Below are 21,231 nucleotides of genomic sequence, written 5' to 3'. Positions count from 1 at the left end.
TTTTATGGGAAGACGTTCACTGAAAATGTTTCCAGCCAGTCCCACCTACAGGCGCAGCTGAAACATCAGCATAGGAGGTGTGAATGGCAACCTGCTGAAGAACCAGCAGGCAGAATTGCTGTTCTGTGATGCCTCCTTGCTTACAGCTCACCATCCCCACCAAAATCAGATAGTTTTAGAGTCACTTGGTCCTTCAGTGCACCAAAACAAGCTAATGTACTTTTTTCTCTTGTCAGTAACACCCATAGTGCAAGGTCTAACCACCAGCATACAGTAGAGATGAGGATGAACATGGGTACACACCCACTTTATGACCATTGTCAACAGTGCAAGTCTTTCCATGCACAAGACATAGTGGTTCATGATGTGCGTAGTCATTTGTTTGTTGTTCTGGTCTTAATCTAACTGAGAAATAAAAACAGTCTTTGAGCTTTTCGGTGTTACCATAGCAGCTGAATCTGAGTGGAACATGGAAAGCTTTTCACTAGAAACAATAATGTATCTGGAATCAGAGTATGGCACAAAGCACCAGTTAAGAGTCATAGAGGAGAGAGGGTCCTATGGTATCAGCTTCGCTTTCTAGAAACCTATATAATGAATTCATGTATTACACTTTGCATCAAAAGAGGGGTGACCAGCAGGGAGGGGGGGGTGATTGTCCCCCTTTACTCTGCCCTCATAAGGCCCCATCTGGAGAACACTGTCCGGGCCCCACCCCAGCAAAGGGAGGATGTGGAACTGTTGGAGTGGGTCCAGAGAAGGGCAGTGAAGATGATCAGAGGGCTGGAGCACTTCTCCTATTGAAAAGGTTTAGCTCTTTTAGCCTGAAGAGAAGGCTTCAGGGAAACCTGATTGCGTTCATCCAGCACTTGAAGGGAGCCTTATAAGCAAGAGAGGGACAGATGTTTTACAGAGTCTGATAGCGATAGGATAAGGGGGAATGGTTTAAACTAAAAGAAGGGAAACTTATGTTAGATATTAGAAATAAATTCTTTACTTAGAGGGTAGTGAGGCACTAGCATGGGCTGCCCAGAGAAATTCTTGATGCCCCAGCAGTCTGGTGGGGGGAAGCCCTTCTTATGGCGGGGGGCTGGAGCTCAGTGATCTTCAGGGACCCTTCCAATCCAACCCAATCTATGATTCTATGATTCCATGATATGATTTGACATGTTTCTCTAAGATCTCAACAAGTCTTGCTGTGGGACAAAGATGAAGGGAGCACTATGCTTGTTTGGACCTAGAATAAGCTCTTTCCCTAAGGTATCCTAGTTACATTGGCAGCATATTATCTGAGCTGAGAGCTGTCAGACTCCTGTTTGGTACCTGGGTAACTTAAAAGCTTGTTAAACAGAATAAATTAAAGAAATTACCAGTCTGAGTCATGTGTTACATTAGTATCAGCAAACCTGATTTCCGATAGAAGTTATTGCCTCATATTACCTGGTCCACAAAAACACATGGAGTTTTAACTGTGTTTTGGCACTGCACAAAAATAATCCAGAGCAGTAGAGAAGCTAACCTTCACACACGTGTGCACGCACACACACAGAAGCCTCCATTTGCTGAAATATCTTATTTCACAAAAACAGAGCCCTCACTGAGCAAGCTCTTGAGACTTCAGGAGGTTAGCAGAGTGCCTTAATGCTTAGCTATTAGAATATATGCATTTTTTTCCAGCACCATTTGTAAGAAATAATGTAGTTTAAATAGATGAATGCACTCATCTACGTGTGACTTAAGAGAGATACTAAGAAAAAATCTGATACTTGGATGATCTAGTTCTCCTGATACAGATTTAAAAAAAAAAAAAAAAAAAAAAGACCTTTTGCTTTTTGGTGGGCACAGAAGTTCCTCTAGGCTAGCAATGACTGATGAGAAGACTGAGATTTCCTAAAGGTCTTAAGAAACAGGTCAGCACAAATCTGAGCAGTCACTGACATTTCTGGAAAGTAATTAGTGAAGTCCTTCTAAATCAGAGCAGTGTCGTTCAGCACTTGCTCAGCTGTGTCTGTGCCATGTCCGAGGGTCAGGGTCTTCCCTGAGGATGTATTAGCACTTTGGTTTACTGGAGCTGCACAGTTCAGGCTCAATGGACCCACCCAAGTGAAGCACAGAAATCTTTAGGGCCAGGGTTTTATCGTCCTGTCTCTTCATCTCTTTCCAAATTTTGTGTTTTTAAAGAACATCCTTATTCATACACGCTCTTTTTCCAAATTTTATGGCAGTATTTTTGGCCTTTCAGGTTTATTAAATATAGCATTTTTATTTTTAAAAAGTCCTAAAGATAAGCTATAGTTTGTGCTTTTTCATTTCCCTGTGTACACATGGTGTATGACAGAGTGGTAGTTACATAGCCTGTAACTTTAGTTGAACCTGTTTCTTGCTATAAAGAATAGAGCTGGAGGTTACAACTGAGTTAATTTTTTCCTTTTTGCCACAAACTGAAGAAAGGAGGACGTTAACAGAATAATTTATGTGTAGAAGTGTTAATTCATACCCCTTCCCCAGAAAAAGCATCCTAACTTTGTCTTATTGACAACACTCTGGAGATTTGGTATCTTTCATTATGAACATTTTTGTAGAGTAGAGAGAATAGTTTTATTAGGGATTTTTTGGTCTTTTTACCACTAGTGCTTCATTTGAGTATGATCCCTTACTTTGCAACTGTGTCTAATGTAAAGACACATCCAAGGGCAAATTTTTCAGGCTCGGTAGTGCAAGGATATGCAGTGCATAATTGTTTTCAGGATGTTGTTTGTATTCTATCATATCATGAAAAACATTGGGTTTGCCTTTGGCTAAGATCCATTTATATCCATGCACCTATGGAAAATTAAGACTATGATTAGAGTGAATACTTACCATGTGAATGTAGGTGCTTAACAACTCCCTTTGCCTCTCGCTCCCTCTCCTGCTGGTTGGTGATTCACAGTGCCATGTAAAATTTGCTGTTTCTTCCATTCTTTTTCCTGGGCATGTGATCTGTTCAGAAATATAGGTGCACCGTGAATGCATGTGGCACTTTGGTACCTGTGTTATCACTACAGTGTGCTGCAAGATATATTATTTGTATACCAGCTTGATAGTGCTTTAATATCTAAAGGTCGCATCAGGCATCTTGTCTGTACTGTGGCCACACACTCCATGGGAAATCTTCTGTAACCTAAGAGTATTTTTCTGTGCACCCTCATTCCTGCATGTTTTCCCATCACATCAGTCGTAAGTTACATTAATTTTTGGCACAGAGTAAAACTAACAGATCTCTGCCAGACCCCACTAAAAGCTGCCACTTTGGTAGACTGTTTTCTATATGTTTTCATTTTTGTAACCTCCAAAGCAGCTAGTCACTGTATAACCCATGTAATTGAGTTATAGAATGGCTTAGGTTGGAAGAGATCTCAAAGCTCATCCTATTCCAACCCCCTATGGGGAGGGTTGCCACCCACTAAATCAGGCACCGGATCAGACTTCCCAGGACCCTATCCAGCTTGATCTTCAACACTTTCAAGAATGGAACATCCATCCATAGCTTCTCTGGGCAACATCTTCCAGCACTCCACCACTTGCTCTGAAAAATTTCCCCTGACATCTAATCTAAATGTCCCCTCTTTTAGTTTAAAATCATTCCCCCTTGTATTGTCATTGTCTACCTATGTAAAAAGTTGCTTTCCCTCCTGTTTATAAGCTCCTGTGAAATACTGGCAGGTCTCTCCAGAGCCATCTCATTTCCAGGAACAGTTCCCTCAGCCTGCTGTTATAGGAAAGGTACCTTGATATTTTTTGAGCTAAAATTTTGCTTTTATCAGCATTTAAAACACAGACAGATATCCTGTTGGGGCCAGTTCTGTCAATGTTAGTAACCAAAAATTCTTATTAAAAATGTTGATTGTGACTGGATTACAGCCAAATGCCTTGGAATGAAAGTGTCCCCTCTGTGAAGTTTCTCTGTTGATGGTACTTCATATGATCCTATCCTACTCAAATACATTGTAAAAATGCAGTGGCTTGAGACTGGTTAGTTTACTTGCTAATACAGTATCTTGCTTTACTGTAGAGCTTTAGAACTTTTCCAGCTTCCTAGCAGCTGCAAAGAAATCAACATCAATGGGCTGGAGAATTGATTGAAATTATCTCTGAACACTTAGTTCACACACTCCCACAGATCTTAAGAGGTTTGACTGCGGTTGCATTTATTTCACCCTCCTCTCTTACCAAATACATCCCATCAGTGGTTTTGTATAGCAGAACCAAAAGATCTTTTGTATGCCGCTGCTGCCTTTGCAGCTTCATGCACAGCGTTCCCATCTGAGTGCCTAGAGAGGTGGTAGATGTCCAATCCCTGGAGACACTCAAGCTCAGTCTGGAGAGGGCTCTGAGCAACCTAACGTAGCTGTAGGTGTTCCTGTTCATTGCAAGGGAGTTGGACTAGATGACCTTTCATGGTCTCTTCCAACTCACACAATTCTATGATTCTGTGATTCAATAATCTGCACTGCATTGTGCTCCTATGTGCACTGTCAGGCAAGCTTTTGCTCGAATCTATTTATTCTTAATAAATGACTATTCTGTATACAGCTGGGGACATGTGCTATTCTAACACCCTGATGAGTAATTGCCCGGTGTGTGGAACTTTTCCTTTCTGCCTCCTGAGGTGATTTTAGGAAGGCACCAGTACTCACCAATTCCTGTCCCCATCTACCTGACCGTACGCTCTGACATATCTGTGTTGTACAGCCAATCTGAAACAAAGTGCGTGCCACTTGGAAAGCATTGACAAATGTGGCAGAGTGGAGGAAGAGGGAAAGTATCAATACTGGGGAAGAGAAAGAAAACACGAAGAGTGAGGCAAGGCTGAAGATTTACTTTCACTTGAGGAGAAAATAGCACTTTTTGGTTGTTTAGTTACTTTCGATTGTTGGATATTTATTATTATGAATCTCTACCCAAGACTCTTGCCTAAGTTCTTAATTGTGTTCTAGTCTCCAGGCTACCCTCCTCCGCCTCAATTCCAGGAACCAAGTTTTCAACTGAAAGTAAATTCTAAATACAGTTAAAGCAAAATTTGCCACCCACTGCAGCCACCGTGTGCACAGCCAAATAAACATGCTTTGTCCATGCTATGGCTAGCACTTAAATGGGTGGAAGAAAGCCATTCACTTGATAATTATGCAACTAGATTCTCTTGGAATAGCTTTAAAAAGCTCTTTAATGAAAAGTCTGTAGCAGTCGAACAAAGTAAGTGTTTCCACCGGTGGGAAAATAAGCACGGGCAATTCTGTGCCTGACCCTGCAATGAGAGGCAGAATTACAATCTGCAGTCATGGGCTAATAAGGATTCAGCACATGGCAGCAGCAAGCTGCACCCCTTCTGCACTCCTTGGGAACAGGTCTGAGTTCATTGATACCACCAAAAAGAGTTGGGAACACTAATAAAATAACAATGAGTGGATTGTGGTTTATCCCAAGGATACTTGGCCAGCAGTACAATCACTGGGGGTTAATATTGCTGTAAACTTTTAAAAAGAGTTTGTGAAAGAAAAGATCCTGAGGTAGAGTCTCCTGGCCAGACAGACTGCAGTCTCTTTCTCCCTATCTCTTCCCCATCTCCCACAGCAAGCTCTAGTACTACAGTGAAGAGGCTAAGAAGTATCATTACATCTCTTTCTCTTTGAATTGGATATCTTTACTGCTTGGTCCCTGAGAAGTGCAGTGGATGCTGTGGTAGATGTCTCCAGTTCCTAATGCAAGGCCAAAAGAATGGAAGTGTTTGTATCAGACAGGCTGTCCAAAGGCAAGTTTCAAACATATGCTTCTCATAAGGATCAGCCTATGCAGCAATTATGGAAGATTACAGGGAAATGTATATTTAAAACTCTGTTGAACAGTTCCTATGCCTTGTATGGGGGGGCATTTTTGTTCTGGAATTAAAAATCTGACCTTCAGTCAGCTGTCACTTTGACAGCTGTCTTCTCTTAAAAAAAAATCCCTCCTTATTTCAAGAGCAAATGCCTCCAAGTGCAGAAACAGTCCTGCTATGATATCATCTCAGTTAATAAAACCATCTCTTGCACTGACAAACCTCAACTTGGTTTTGGTTTTGTGGGAGGTGTTGGTATACCCAGAGCATGAGTAGAGCCTTGTCGTGGTTCTGTCCTCTGCATGGAGGAGGGTTGGTTGGGCTGGTCACAATCATGATTTTGTGCCCCCTTAAAAAAAAAGAAAAAAAAGAGCACCCTAACAGTTATGATGACGTCAGTTTTCTAGGAAAATTGGATTTTTAAATGCTGAATTTCACTGTAGGTGGTGGAACAGACTGCTTTTCACTTTGCAGCCCCACAGCACTGTGTGGGAACTTGAGAGCAGTCTGCGCCTTAAAAGCGCAGACTTAAAGTGCACAGACAAACCACTTGGAACAACCCAGCAATCTGAACTTATTCCCTCTGTGCACCTGTATTTGCCTTAGCTGGAGCTGCAAAAATGCCATCTTTAATTCTGACATCCTTGCGCTAAGTGATGCATGGCTTAAAGATTCGTCTGTGACCTCATGCGTGTCCGTGCAGTTAGGCAGTGCTTTGCGTGCAATAGATCACTTTGCAAGGAGCAGAGGATTGCTAAGCCATATGCCCTCCTTGCAGTTTAAGGCTTTCCCTTTTTCCAGTACCATCAGTCAAACAATTAATCTGAAAGTGCCTGGGAATTTCAGAAGGCAGTGGGATGCTGAGAAGGCTCCGTTAGATTCTTGTGTCATGTCTAGCCTGTCAGAAAGATTCCCGAGGGAAATAATGTGGTGGTAGCATCACTCAACAGCAGTGAGCTCGGCACTCCTAGCATTAACCCTCTCTATCCCAACAGCGGTAAATATCCTTGCAGCAACCTGCAAACATTTCAAGCACACAATAAATGGCATTCTGGAGAAAAGGAGGCTGAGGGGAGACCTTATCACTCCCTGAAAGGAGGTGGTAGTGAGATGAGGGTCGTCCTCTTCTCCCAAGTAATAGCAATAGAATGAGTGGGAATGGCCTCAGTTACACCAGGGGAGGTTCAGCTTGGATATTAGGAAAAACTTCTCCAAAAGAGTGGTGAGGTAGTGGCATAAGCTGCCAGGGAAGTGGTGGAGTCACCTCCCTGGAGGTGTTCAAGAAATATGTAGATATGGCACTGAGAGACATGGTTAGTGTGCACAGTGCGAATGGGCTGACAGCTGGACTAGACGATTGTAATGGTCTTTTCCAGCCTTTGCGATTCTCTGATTTTCCCTTGGCTAACACTTCTCTTCCTCTGTCTCTCCCAGCATACAGCGTCGGCTGTCCTTGCAGCTGCCCATCCTGCACCACGCCTACCTGCCCTCCATAGGAGGAGTTGACGCGAGTTGTGCCAGCCCCTGCGTAAGCCCCAGCGCCAGCCCTCGGCACAGGCACGTGCCACCCTCCTTCCGAGTGATGGTTTCTGGGCTGTAGGAAGGAGAGATCAGTGCTTCCTGAACTGCTTTTAAGTACTCAAAGACTGGTCTAAACATCTGACATAGAACTCTGCTACAAGCACGTGACATTGGCTCTGAGCACAGAGAAACTACTGCTGAGGCCACCGCCACAGGAGTGCCAGGGTAGCTCATGTGGGAAGGCGAAGGAGGAGGACACGAGGAGCTTGATCTGTAGCCTTATTCATGGAGTTTTTATTTCTTCACGTAGAAGTCACTGAAAACATTTCTTCCCAAATTTCTACTAACAACAAGGAGGCTGGGAAATACGAATCTAGCAAAAAAGACTCTAGGAAAAACACTCAAATGTCACTGAGCTTTACGTGGCTGCTGAGAACATGCAATTCTATACTGTATCCATGTAAGGAAAAATACAGTGATTGAGCTATAATGTATTTATTGAAATAGATACACTCATTTTTACAAGAGTTGTGTTAAATTGCTGGAAACATTCTGCACTGGTTAGTCTTGCTCGTTTTCATTTCAGGGATGATGTTCTGTAGGAAAGAAGGAATGTGAGAAATGATTCCTCGGGTGCCATTGAGACTGCAGGGTCACCTCAAACTAACAACGGTACAGGAAGCCCGAGCAGGGGCTGAAGTTACAACAGGAGAGAGCTGCTGATGGAATCACAGTACTTTGCCCTTCTCCAGGGATGGCAGCCACTGCTGGCCATCGGCAGCTTCGGTTTAATGAGGTCTCAGAGCAAGCACCACCAACCATAATGTACTAAACTGCCTGGAAAAGTCCTCGGGCTGAGGACAGCTGGGTAGTAAAGTCTTAATGTCACAGGATGGATTGTTTTTCATAGTTTGTTTGAATTATGTCACACACAATTACAATAAAAATAATTTAGCGGACTGGGGGTGGGGGGTTAGGGCACAGCACTTTGCGGCTGCAGGCAACACCTGCAGAGCACATAGATGTGGCCATACACTATGTTTGCTTCGTACCTGCTTGTGTGACAGTCGTGGTGGACAACAGAGAAAACAGATCAAATTTACCAATAGAATATTTCATTTGAATCTTCAAAGGGAAAAAAAAAAAAAAAAAAAAAGAAAAGAATAAAAATCAAAAACAACTCAAAAGCGTGGTTTTTACACTTTAGCTCTATCCTCTGAACCGAAGTAATTAGGAGGAACGATAGCGGCACACCATCTGGACCAGCTCTGGAGCTGAGCCTCCAGGCACAGGTGAGATCCACGTGCAATTTCTTTTTCCAATGAACTGGAAATGTGGCATCTTTCTGCCAGGGCTGCTTGCTAGGAGCAGGGGGAAAATACCCGAAGCATCCACTGGGCTCTCAGTCCTCTTTGACCAATGCCTGTGCAGCACAGACCAGACCTTGGGAATGACGTTTCTACAAAGGTTTACAAATTAACCATGGCTAAAGCACAGCTAAAAAGGTCCATTAGCTGAGGGACTTAACTGCAGCTTTGATGAGCTGGCATATATCTCCATTGAAAATAGAACACACCTCATAGTGGCCAAAACCGATGTGAATATATATCCGAATCTTACAATCAGGAGCATCACAAAATGTTTCACTTGGCACATACAGTAAGAGAGGTTATGGAAATATTGTAGCTTTTAGAACAAAAACATGTAAGTATAAACACAGATAAAATAGAACTCATTACTCTGTTTAAGCACTAAACACTGACGTTGTCACTCAATGTGTGTTGACAGTATTCTCTTGCTTTATTAATATCATCAGGGCCTGGTTTATTTTGAAAGGAATGTTAATTTTTAAAAAGAGAAAAAAAATACAAAACTGTATATAATGTATACACAAAGATCTCTGTAGAAATATTATTCCAACTTAGCAGGAAAAAAAAATCAGAAGTATCGGACCATTGGAGGTGAGTGTGTGTGTGTGTCTGTAACTTCGTGAATACTGACTGTGTGACGTTTATTAGGTTTAAACCATGCAGTACATTCTTTGTCTCAATGATACTGTAGTTTCTCCCATAACATTTTTTTTTTTTTTACTTTACTGCAGATAACAAGACCAACCAAGTGAATATAGCTATTTAATGTTTCTGTTCTTTTATACTGCAGCAAAAATGTACTGTAAATTTATGAAGAGGCTGTGCCCCAATGGCATTTTCCAATGATGTTAGTGCACAAATGCTTTAAACTAGACTGGAACTGCCAGAATAAAATGTAAATGAAGAATTTCTTGTATAACCTTATACTGCATGAGATCAATTTTTAATAAATTGTTGCAAATCTGTTTTTATGAATAAAATATAGAAAACCTAGCTTTTTGGACTCAGTGTCCTCTTACCCTACAGCAGAACTGTTCTATATATGCATATTTATATGTATATATACCTTTACATAAAAGCCTTCCCTGGAGAAGGGCAAATCCTATTATAACACCACACTGTAATAAAAGTCACAGTACAAATCCACATTGAAGGGTTGAAGGGTTCACATCTAGAGAAAACAGATAGATGTGTTTCTGTCCTGAAATACGATCATGGCATTGTTCAGGAGTGAAGTCTAAGCCCTTTTTCAAATGGGAAAATAGCATATATTAAATATATTCCAAATATTTACTCCCATGCCTAACTAAATATGTACACTATTCTCTCTTGCACCATAGAAAGTGTGAGTTCAAGAGAAGGAAGAAAATTCGAATTTTTTAGGTAAGTTACTGAAGGTGAGGCAGACTTCTAGCTATATACATTGGTCGCTCTGAAAATAATGCCTCCTGTTATTTTCCATGGAAACAACAACAGGTGCAAAGGACACAACAGCACTGTTGGATAGAGCAAATTCTCAGCTACAAAACACTATTTTTCAACACAGTCACCAATGCTAGCTAAGCATTTTCACCAGCAATTAATGCCTGTATGTTGCATTCATATACATCTGCACCAGAGGATGTGACTTATTGTCACTGCCACCACAGCTGAAGCACAGCACCCACTGCCTCACTGTGCTCACATCCACTGTTTGGTCTCTATAAACATTCAGCATGCATCGATGTATGTCAGTGGGTGTCATTTTTTCCACATGGAGGAAATCAGTGACACACCTTTACTTCCATGTCAGATGCCATTATGCCAGACTGCCCCTCTGCTGCCATCTGTCACATAGTAGCAAAAAGTAATGGAATATTGATGGCAAGGTTGAACCTCTACTACCATACCACCACCATCCACTTCTGATGTCATGGGCCAACATAATCAAGGCATTACCTTTGGAGTAGACCTCGTACAAAGATCTCTGCTCCAGAGAATGAGAACACTATGAGAATGATCACCAAATGCTTCATGAAGCAAACATTAAACCTCTCCATTCAGTTTTGCACAGATTTTGAGTCCTACACCCATCTTTTCTCACGGCAACACATGAGGAGGGTAGGTTCATGGAGTGAGGTGGAGGAAGGAGCATTTTATTTTACTTGCTTTTTTTTTTTTAACAGGAGAACTATCAAACCTGCATATGCAAGAAGTATGAGGGAACTGAGAGCCTTGACTAATGTTTTTCCTGTAGATTTTTGATGCAACTGAGAAGCGCTGCAGAACACATGCTAAGGAGAAAATATGAGTGTGAAACCAGCAGCATAGATCATGGAACTGAATGCAGAGTACCAGATAGCAGGAGAAACTCACACAGATACATCAAAGCTCATTCAGAAAAAAGAAAAAAAAGCAAAAAAAAAAGCATAGAACAACTCTATTGTGAAACCTACATTCAGCCAAAAATGGTGGGAGGATGCGAGCAACTTAGAGCAGTTCAGGAATAATAGGAAATAAGAACAAAATAAATCGTTGCTCTGAGAGGTCAAGAAAATAAGAGGAAGACATCAAGGAAGTAAGTTTACTCAAACCACTGAGTTTCCACAGGTACACTTTCCCTAAAATCACTGACAGTGCCACTGAATTCATGAAAAATTAGCAATTTTGCAGAAACTTTCAAAAATTTTTTATTAGTTTCAAAAAGAATTGATGGCACTGAGGATGATGAGGGAAGGGCAAGAAAGACTCTTCTTCTGTTCTTCTTTCAAAACACCTAACATCTTTACTTGAAGTTTTTATAATCAAATCTCTTTTCAGAACATGCTTGTTTATCACAGCATACTTTTCTCCCCAAGATTGGATTAGTGTTCCTGGTCCTTTCTGCTCAGGCTTGCCTAGGTGCTGGAGGACCTGTCCCCTCCCTTCCACAGCACCCTGCTGCTATCAGCCCAAAGGATGGGCCAGGCCCGCCTCTTGGTGGGCTCACTCTCACTACTACTGTCTTATTTAATTGAGATTTGCTTCTTGCTTTCTGAGAAGACTGACAGGTTTATTACAGTGCTTTAAATATCATGATTTTTATCTGAGTTCATTTCTCATATTTACTGACTGCCTCAGTAGTCATCAGTAGATATGGTGAATGGCACTTATACCCATTACTTTAATGGACATGAATACTATTCACAAATGAATTCCAAGAGCATTCTGCCTCTTGAGCCCGTTGGGATCCCACTGGTGCTTGGCTACACTTACTTCTGCTGTATACTTACTAGAGGGCATTGCTGCACTAGAACTGCAATTGAAGAGATGGGGAGAAGACTGCTGGAGCCTTGTGCTGGGTTGCTGGCACTGGCATCCGGGTTGCCAGTACGGTACATCAGTAACCTCTCTTAACAGATGTTCTGAGCCACTGGTTGGACACTCAGCAAGTGCAAGCAGCCCAGTATTATTGGCATGGAGAACACACCAGGGCCAATGTAGGGACTCCAAATGATATATCCATGATAATTTTTGCTTGAAGATTTTGTCAAGAGCCTAAATGCAAAGCTCATCCTGAGAACACACACATGCAAAGTATCCTCTGCTCAATAACAGACCTTGGCCCTGTCCCACTCTGCTATACAGTGCAAAAACATGAGCCTGAGCATCCTCCATTTATTGCCTGGCCTATGGAGAAAGGAACATGGAACAGAAGTGAAGGTATGTGAAAAAGAGCTGGCAGAAAATCTGTACGTGGTTTTGTAATCATAAAGTAAGTGCTCTGCTGCACTGCAAACCTAACTGGCAGAGATGAACATCAAGTCTTGGGCAGTTCAGGAGGTAAAGCGGAACGACACTGTAGTAGTAGGACCGGGGGCCCATCATGCTCTTCGGGGCACCTGCAGATGAAGGTGCCACTTAAATACATGCTGCAGAAAAGATAATTGCTGACCATAGATCAGCTTCTCCTCAAGAAAGATAAACGGAAGCAAGAGGGGGTGAAATCAACAGATACATACAAGAAAATGGCATGACTTTTACAAAGATGCAAATGAACAAGGGGCATAGCTGCAGTCACTTTGAGGAAGAAATGTTAGTATCAGCATCAGATACAGGCACCACTAGCAGAAGACAATCACTGTTACCATACAAAGCTAACTGTACAAGGGAAGCTGCTGAAACTGTCAGGACTGAAGCCAATGTCATCACTGACTGCTTTGATGTTGCTAGAAACTAAAATAGGAGCAACCTCCCTCCAAATTTCAACCTCTTCTTCTAGAAAGCTCAAAGTTTGAGAATAAATTCAATGCTTGGATAGCCTGGGCTATTTCCAGGCTTTCAGTATTGCTGGGTGGTTGCAAGAGTGTGAAGTTTTCAAATTACCAGTTGTTACGAAAATTTGACAGAAATGAGTTTTTTGCACATACACACACAGAAACATGTTTCGTTTAACAGTTTAACTGGACTGCCAGGATGTGGGGAGGAATATTTCATTATCCCCCTTACATAGGGAGACTGCTTTCAGAGTCCATCACAGAATTTTAAGATTATATGCACTCCAAATTCAAGATGAAAGTGTTCAGCTAAAAAGCTGCTGTCCTGCCATTGGTCTGACAAATATTTCTGTAATAAGTGTCTGCATTCTTCAAAGATCTTTCAGACTTCAGGTTGCCCAAGGTGGTTGTGGGTGCCCTGTCCCTGGGGGGATTCAAGGCCAGGCTGGATGCGCCTCTGGGCAGTCTGGTCTGATGGTTGATGACCCTGCACATAGCAGGGGGTTGAAACTAAATGATCGTTGTGGTCCTTTTCAAACCAGGCTATTTTATGATTCTATGATTCTATGACTTTATTCTACTTCCCAGCTAATATTCTGTATTTACTGTTTTTTTTTATTATTATTATTTAAAACACGTAGGAACTAATTCACATTTGAACTTAAATAAGCAATTTATGGTGAGAACGAAGCTCAGTAAGTGGAAAAAATGTATGAATTGTTCCAGCATTATCCATGTGTATAAATAAGAGTGATACTTGCTACCAAACTTTCACAGGTACTTTACTTAGAAAAATGAAAATAATTTAAAAAAAAAATAAAAATATTAGAGGTTTAAATGACTATGCAGCTGTGGAACAAAGCCAGGGTTGGGTTACCTTGAGATGTTTGTTTGGGCTGCCCTAAGCTGTGGCCAGCACAGGTTGGTCTTCGTGCTGTGGCCATTTGCTCACAGCACATTGCTGTTGGCCCCATTCCAGTATTATGAATGGCCAACTAATGAATCTGAAGACATCTATTGCAGTCTAGTTAGCTTATTTTTTGGGTTACTAGATGGGAGCAGTGATCCCAGGGCAGCCAGACTCATAGAATCATTAAGGTTGGGAAGACCATCAAGATCATCTAGTCCAGTCATCAACCCACTCCTGTGACCACTCTCAACCATATCGCTGAGTGCCACATCTACCTTTTTCTTGAAAACCTCTAGGGATAGTGACTCCACAACTTCCTTGAGTGGCCTTGCTGTCTCCTCTCTACTTCTAGGCTTGAATGAATTTTCCCCCATCTTTTTCAGCTATTTTACCAACTCAACTCCGTGTCTCACTTCCTTTGTTCTATGGGTAGATTTTATCAGTATTTGAATATCTGATATGTTCAAATCCTGAAAAAGCTGTCAGACCTTACTTGAGAAGTCAGAAGGACCACTCTCCTCAAGAGACCCAAATGTGATAAAAATATCTTCAAGCATTAAAAAGTGCCTATTTTAATGCAACCTCCCTTAAATGAGCTTTCTATTTTTTCCCAGCCTACGTCAGCAGTCAGTAACCACTCACTGTCATCTAAAAAGAAAAAATGTACACCCAGGTCTAGCAGGCATGCTTGCAACAGTTTTTCATATCCCTTATTTGCTGCTATTTTTATGGTCTAGTTGCTGATATATTGTTTGTTTGTTTTCAAGCAAGACAGAAACAAAATGAACTTCCCCATATGGAGAACACCAACCACAGTGCACTCACGTCTGTGCTGTGCAAATGCTCAAATACAAACTGCCTTTCCTCATCCAACATGCAAAGTGCGTATCTCAGGCCGTGCAGATAGGAGTTTAGAGCTGCAGACAGATAAAAGATAATAAAACGAGCTTGGGCCTCATTAACTTACCCTACTGATGGGAACATTAACATAGATTAAAATCCACATTCTAAAAAGAAAACTCAGTCCCAGACCTTGTCATAGGCAAACTTCAATAATGAATTCCTTGTATTAATTTGGTTCATCATATTATGATGCTGCAATAGGATGCTCTACATAAAGAAAGGCCTCTCCACATGGCTCTCAAAGTTTTGTAACCAAATGCAGTTCTGAGAATTAAATCTCTGCTTATGCACTTTGCCAGTGGCTTTGATGATCATTCTGCTGCTCTGGCTGCATATATAGAAAGAGACCAGGAAGACACTCCTTTTATCAGGACCTACTTCAGCTTGGCATGTATAAAAACATTCATGAATATATCAGAATGCAGACAACCTTGCTCAAATTAATTCAGTACGGTTTATTCAAAATGATGAATAGATGTTTCTCATAAATTTCTCTCTCTTTTGGATTAAGGCTTTCCTTTCACTGATATTCCACTCTTTTAATCTATTCTATATAGAAATTGCATTAACTTCATTGTATTAACATCACATTGCTAGCGCTATACAGGTGAAGCAAATAATGACTTTTCATCTTATTCTTTCCCTTTTCTGTTCCTATAGGAAAATGGTGTTTACAGCATACTGTTCTGCAACTATACACATTAAAACTAAGGAAAGGAGTTGGGTTTTTTGTGAGTTTTAGTTTTACAGGACAGGACAAGCACAATGTTTATAAGTGGAAGTTCACAAATGAATGGTTTATGGAGACTATGGGTTCATCCAAAAGTCCATCCCAGCCTTGATCTGGCCTTTTGGAAAGCATCACCTTGCCTCTGGGCTGGGAAGTTCATCACATCATCATAATCATCATCAGTGATCCTTATCTTAAAGCATGAGACCATCTTTTAGCTTTGCTAATCTCAGTCAACAGTTTATTATTTCAAATATACTTTCCTCTTACTCTACCATCTCACTTGACTCTGATATACCACATGAGCCTGCGCTCTTCTTTCCTGGCATAGCTGCCATGGTGAGATGTTGCAGTCATGTCTTCTTTCAGACTCCCCTTGCTGAATAGACACTCTTAGCCAGAGGGATGTTATTTGTTGCGAGCTTTCCCCCACTCTTTGGAATATACTTGCATATTTTCTTCACTGATATGTGATGCTTTAGCTGCACCATGTAAACAGTGGTTGTCTAAGGCAGGTGTTTTGGTCCTGTGTCAGTGACAGAGAAATTTTCTGTCTGTACGTCACTGAAAGGTCTCATAATTCCATGAGACGAGGAGGGTGACCTATCACATGCCTTTCAGGGATGTGTTAACGCATTTGGCAAAGATTTATTTTGACGTCTGTGGTACATCATGCAACACACTGCTCGGTGCATCGTAGTCTGCTTTATATTTAACACACAGATCACTGGCTCAGTGTGCCGTGGATCCCTCCTTGCTGAAGTTCTGCATCTCAGATGCCTTCATTCTGGCATGGCTCCAGGCTCAGTCACTGTGTGCAGAACTGTTCTTCATCAACAACAAACCTTTCTGCATAAAAACATCCCACACTCTGCTAACTTGCTTTTGCACCTGTCAGGCAGTTATTTGGCTACTCATAAATTACAATATTCTTTCTTGTCCTACCTAGTTCCCTCCTATTTTTCAGTTCAGTCCTGTTTCTGAGAGTTTCTTGCTTCAAGTCCTAAGAATCATCCTCTGCATTTCTCTTGACTATTCACTTTCAGCACTTTTTTTTCTTCAGAGGCCAGAACTGTTCGTCGCAAACACCAAACACATCTGTCCGCCTCATGGTTTGTCAGGTACCTGCCCGAGTACTTCCTTGCCAGGTGAAAGGACATGAACCCCCAAGAACAAGATCTGTTGAGGATGTAAACCAGGAGATGCAGAGTTGTTATTGCTAGATGTGGGCTACATTATGTGCATTAAATGATGACTGATGACTTATTGGGCTGTGTTTTAGGCAGACGCGAACTTAGTTTGATTATGACTACTGAAGTCACTAACAAGTTCAGAACAAGTACTTTGTCTTGCTCTTTTAAAGCTGGTTCTGCAATAGCACCTCTCCTATGAGGAAAGGTTGAGGGAACTGGGATTGTTTAGCCTGAAGAAGAGAAGGCTCTGGATAGACCTCATTGCAGCCTTCCAGTACTTGAAGAGAGTGTATAAGCAGGAGGAGGAACGGCTGTTTACAAGGGTATATATTGATAGGACAAGGGGGAATGGTTTTAAATTGAGACAGGGGAGGTTTAGCTTGGATATTAGGAGGAAGTTTTTCACACAGGGGGTGGTGATGCACTGGAACATATTGCCCAAGGAGGTTGGAGGTTGCCCCATCCCTGGAGGCATTCAAGGCCAGGCTGCATGTGGCTCTGGGCAGCCTGGTCTGGTGGTTGGAGACCCTGCACATAGCAGGGGGTTGACACTAGATGATCTTTGTGGTCCTTTTCAACCCAGGCTATTTTATGATTCCATGATTCTATGATAGCAAGTTTCAACTCCTGGCAAATGTCTAAACATGAAAGGATGGTTGCACAGCTTGCTAGCTCACCAATACATGAGTGGTGAGACTGTTCAGGTAACCTAGGACTGGAGGAAGGGTGTCTGCTCCCAGCACATAAGTCTTCCTGGTGAAGAATTTGGGTCACTGTAAACCCTTTCTTCTAAAATTGCTGTCCCTGAGGACTCAAGAAAAGTAAGCACAGCATCACAAAAAGAGGCAAAAACAATGAGGGATGCTCCAAAAGCAATGCCTATTATTTTATGGTGTTGGCCCACAACGTCATAGAGGCAAATGGTGGTGGTATGGCAGTAGAGACTGAGCTTTCCTGCCAATACTCCTTCATACTTTGTTGCTGCGCAACAGATGGCAGCAGAGGGACAATCTGACACAGTGGCATCCTACATGGAAGTGCAGATGAAGCCAAAGTGTGTAACTGAATTCCTGCATACAGATAAACTCACACCCACTGACATCAATACTTGCTGAACTTTTATGGAGATCAAACAGTGGATATAATCACAGTAATGCAGGGGGTGGTGCATTTCAGCAGTGGCAACAGCAACAGAGGGTCATCTCCATCAGTGCACAGTTTTACAAGGGCAGCATGCAAGCTCTTGTTCATTGCTGGTGAAAATGCATAACTAATGGTGGTGACTGTGATGGCATTATTTTCAGCACGAACTAAGTATTCAGGAAGTATTACTTTTCAGAAAGGGTGGTCAGGCACTGGAATGGGCTGCCCAGGGAGGTGGTGGAGTCACCGACCCTGGGGGTGTTCAAGGAAAGGCTGGATGTTGTGTTGAGGGACATGGTTTAGTGGGAGCTATTGGTGATAGGTGAACGGTTGGACTGGATGATCTTTTAGGTCTTTTCCAACCTTAGTGATTCTATGATTCTATAAGTAGAAAAGCTGAGGGGAAGCCTGACGGTGGCTGCAGCTCCTCACAGGGAGCGGAGGGGCAGCGCTGAGCTCTGCTCTGTGTGACAGCGACAGGGCCCAGGGAACGGCATGGAGCTGCATCAGGGGAGGGCAGCTGGGGGTCAGGGAAAGGGTCTGCACCACAGGGCAGTGGGCATGGAACGGGCTGCACAGGGCTGTGGGCACGGCCCCGAGTGCCGGAATTCAGGATGCATCTGGACTGTGCTCTCAGACAGACGTAGGGTTCTGGGTGGTCCTGTGTTGGGTTCAGTGATCCCAGATGGAAAACCACGAAGCAGGACATGGGCATATTGTAAAACAAAACGGAGTCTAGAGAAGGGAGAAAACATATGTATGGTTGTATGTACTAAAAGCAGTTTTAGAAAAGCAGTTAGTCTTCCAGAAAATGATTAAGTATAGAATAAGATTCCACATTTTTCCAAAGGCAAAGCTTTACATCAGAAACTGCTGCCCAGGTGTATCGACAAGTTGCATAGGTTTAAGCACATTGATTTTATACTGTAGAATTAAACCTCCCTTCTGCTGAATTTGGAACATCGGAGTCCTATGTTCAGGGTTAAAACAATTGCACATTCACAAGCAGATGAGAAATATTATATAAATACTATGTTGATTTATCATTTATCAAGGAATTTTTGACAGGATAATCTAGGCTCATACATTTTCTTTTAATAAATTGTTGCTATTTTTGTAGAGCAGAAATGTGCAGTGAGTAATACCAGTATTTACAATTTAGATTTATAGCTAACTTCATCAATAGCTTTCATTATTCTTTTATAAATTTCCCTTATTTTCTGTTTTGTTGGGCTTTTCTTTTAATCATTAAATTCTAATTGGCATCCATGGGCCAATTTTATTTTTAATTTAAGAGTCTGAAACAAAAATAGCTTCACAAGTAAAGAATTAAACAAATGAGAAATGAACATATGGCAAAAAACAAGACCTTTTAGCTGTTCTTTGAGTGTACTACGATTTATAACAGTAAGGTTATGTGGTGGAGTGTAGAGTACAAAACTTACTAAATAATGAATGCAGTACTTCCATGCCATTTTGCTGGCAATAACCCTAAGCAATTTTAATTAGCTTCTCCTCCCCTTAACTGCAAGGACAGCTGGGGATGTTCAGCCTTCCCATATAGGCACAGTTCTGCAAGTCATTTTATTTAGACTTATCTATTTAATTAATTAATTTTGCTACCAAGACTCAGCTGTTCAACTGATTTACCAAATTTCTGTGTGATGTCTTTTAGATTATGCAACTAAAAAAACATCTCCATGATGACTAGCAGGGAAACCCCAATAACCCAGTGAGAAAAACAGAACACCCTGACATCATCACAGCCTTGGCACTGTAGGAAAGCAATTAAGTTGTGAGGATCCATCTCCAGCATCACAAAGCTGAAAGCAGCTGAATCCCATAAGCTTAATCAGAGAAGAGCACCCTGATCTGGCCCCTCATAGGGAGATGCTCAGCCCCCAGTCCCAGGAAGAGGTTCAGGGGGAAAGGTTCTCCAGATAATCTTACAGCCTGGGGAGGAGTCACTGCCTTATAAGGTGTGGGACCCTACATGGGATGCGAGGGAAGAGTATCTGGGGATTGTGTAAGCCCCAGAAAGGAGTGTTTATGTGGAAGACCAGTCAAGAACGATCAGGGATCAAGGTGATTTGGGAGGAATAAGCATGGGGGGAAAAAAAGAGATTGAAAGGATAAAAGCAACTGATATATTTCTGCGTGATCACCAGGGAACATCAGGCTGGACTCACTGGTGAGAGGTACTGCAGCAGCTAGAAGTCTGGGCTGGATGGCAGAGAGCCATGGGTGAGGGTTGGCTGCTAGAGGGACCAGAAAGCCAAAAACAGCTGTGGAAGGGACTGTGGAGCCTGGAGGTCAGCTGAGACACACATTGGCATGAGCAGATGAGGAGCCTAGAGACTAGAGGGTCCCAGGCCAGCTGCTGGGCAGGGAGGGAGTCCAAGGCCTGTAGCTGGAGAGCCCAAAGCATACATGTGCATGCATAAGCACCAGTGCATGCATGAGCACCAAATGTAGGCCTGTGGGCCTCAGGAGCTCTTATGCTGCAGGTGTTAGCAGCTAGGGAGCTCTGGGTGATCAGGGATGGCTGCTGGACAGGCTGCATGCCTACAACCAGTTGTGGAGGGATCCGTATTGTGTACATATGTGTATTTTCCACTCATGCGCTTGCATCCTTATACAGAACAGGGAAGCATTTCCCGAAGGAGGGATTAACAGGGCATATTGCTGCTAATGCAAGGTCATAATCCCCCGAGAGACCGACTGCTAGTCCAGCAGGCAGGTTATTCTGTTACCTGTATTCCCAGTTAGAAACAGTAAGATTTATGTCAGTTAATCTCTGCTCTTTGAAACCTGGGTTTTACGTAGGTCATTGGCCTCAACTGCTGTCCTCAAAAGATACCACTTAAGCAGTCACCCATGGTTTAGTACTCTTGGTCCTCAATGACTTAGCTTCTATTGCATGGAGAATTGTTAATTTATATTCTTCTTCTATTTCTTCCATGCTTGCCATGTTGATAGCTGGGGAGCAGACCTCCTCAGCTCAGCTGTGAAGAACAGATTTCCTCCTGGTTCCTAGCATCAGTAAAATTCTGGGAAGACCGCAGTAAGCAGAGATAACCACAAGACAAAAGACTAAGTGATTATATGGTAACTATGGCTAGATTTGCCTAAAAAGTTTTAAATCTGTCTTTCCTTCAAACTGAAGACCTTTCTAGTCCCAACACCTGCCAAATATGTGTTTCTCTGTTAAGCATGGGTGAACCAGCAAGGTAACTGATTTCATTGTGTCAGATGGAGGGTTTGTTTCTTGCCTGTCTCAATTTTCTCTTACATTAAGGGAAAATGAAACAGATATTTTTTTGTTGCTGATGTTTTATTAAAATCTAATGTGTAGTCTTTATTATTGCC

The 21,231-nt window shown here is 42.1% G+C and overlaps 1 protein-coding gene across 1 annotated transcript in view; it reads left to right on the top strand.

Moving 5' to 3' along the window:
• Positions 1 to 9,733, top strand: part of GABBR2 (gamma-aminobutyric acid type B receptor subunit 2) — a 451,814-nt gene extending 442,081 nt beyond the window's left edge. Inside the window, exon 19 of the mRNA XM_048940847.1 lies at positions 7,292 to 9,733. Coding sequence (XP_048796804.1) covers positions 7,292 to 7,457 — 166 coding nt within the window. The 3' untranslated portion in view covers positions 7,458 to 9,733. The remainder of the gene's footprint in view (positions 1 to 7,291) is intronic.
• Positions 9,734 to 21,231: the final 11,498 nt, after the last annotated feature.

This window comes from Lagopus muta, chromosome 3 (genome assembly GCF_023343835.1).
Source record: "Lagopus muta isolate bLagMut1 chromosome 3, bLagMut1 primary, whole genome shotgun sequence".
Taxonomy (NCBI): Eukaryota; Metazoa; Chordata; class Aves; order Galliformes; family Phasianidae; genus Lagopus; species Lagopus muta.
Note: the sequence above shows the minus strand (reverse complement) of the source record. Positions and strands in the feature narration are given on the sequence as shown.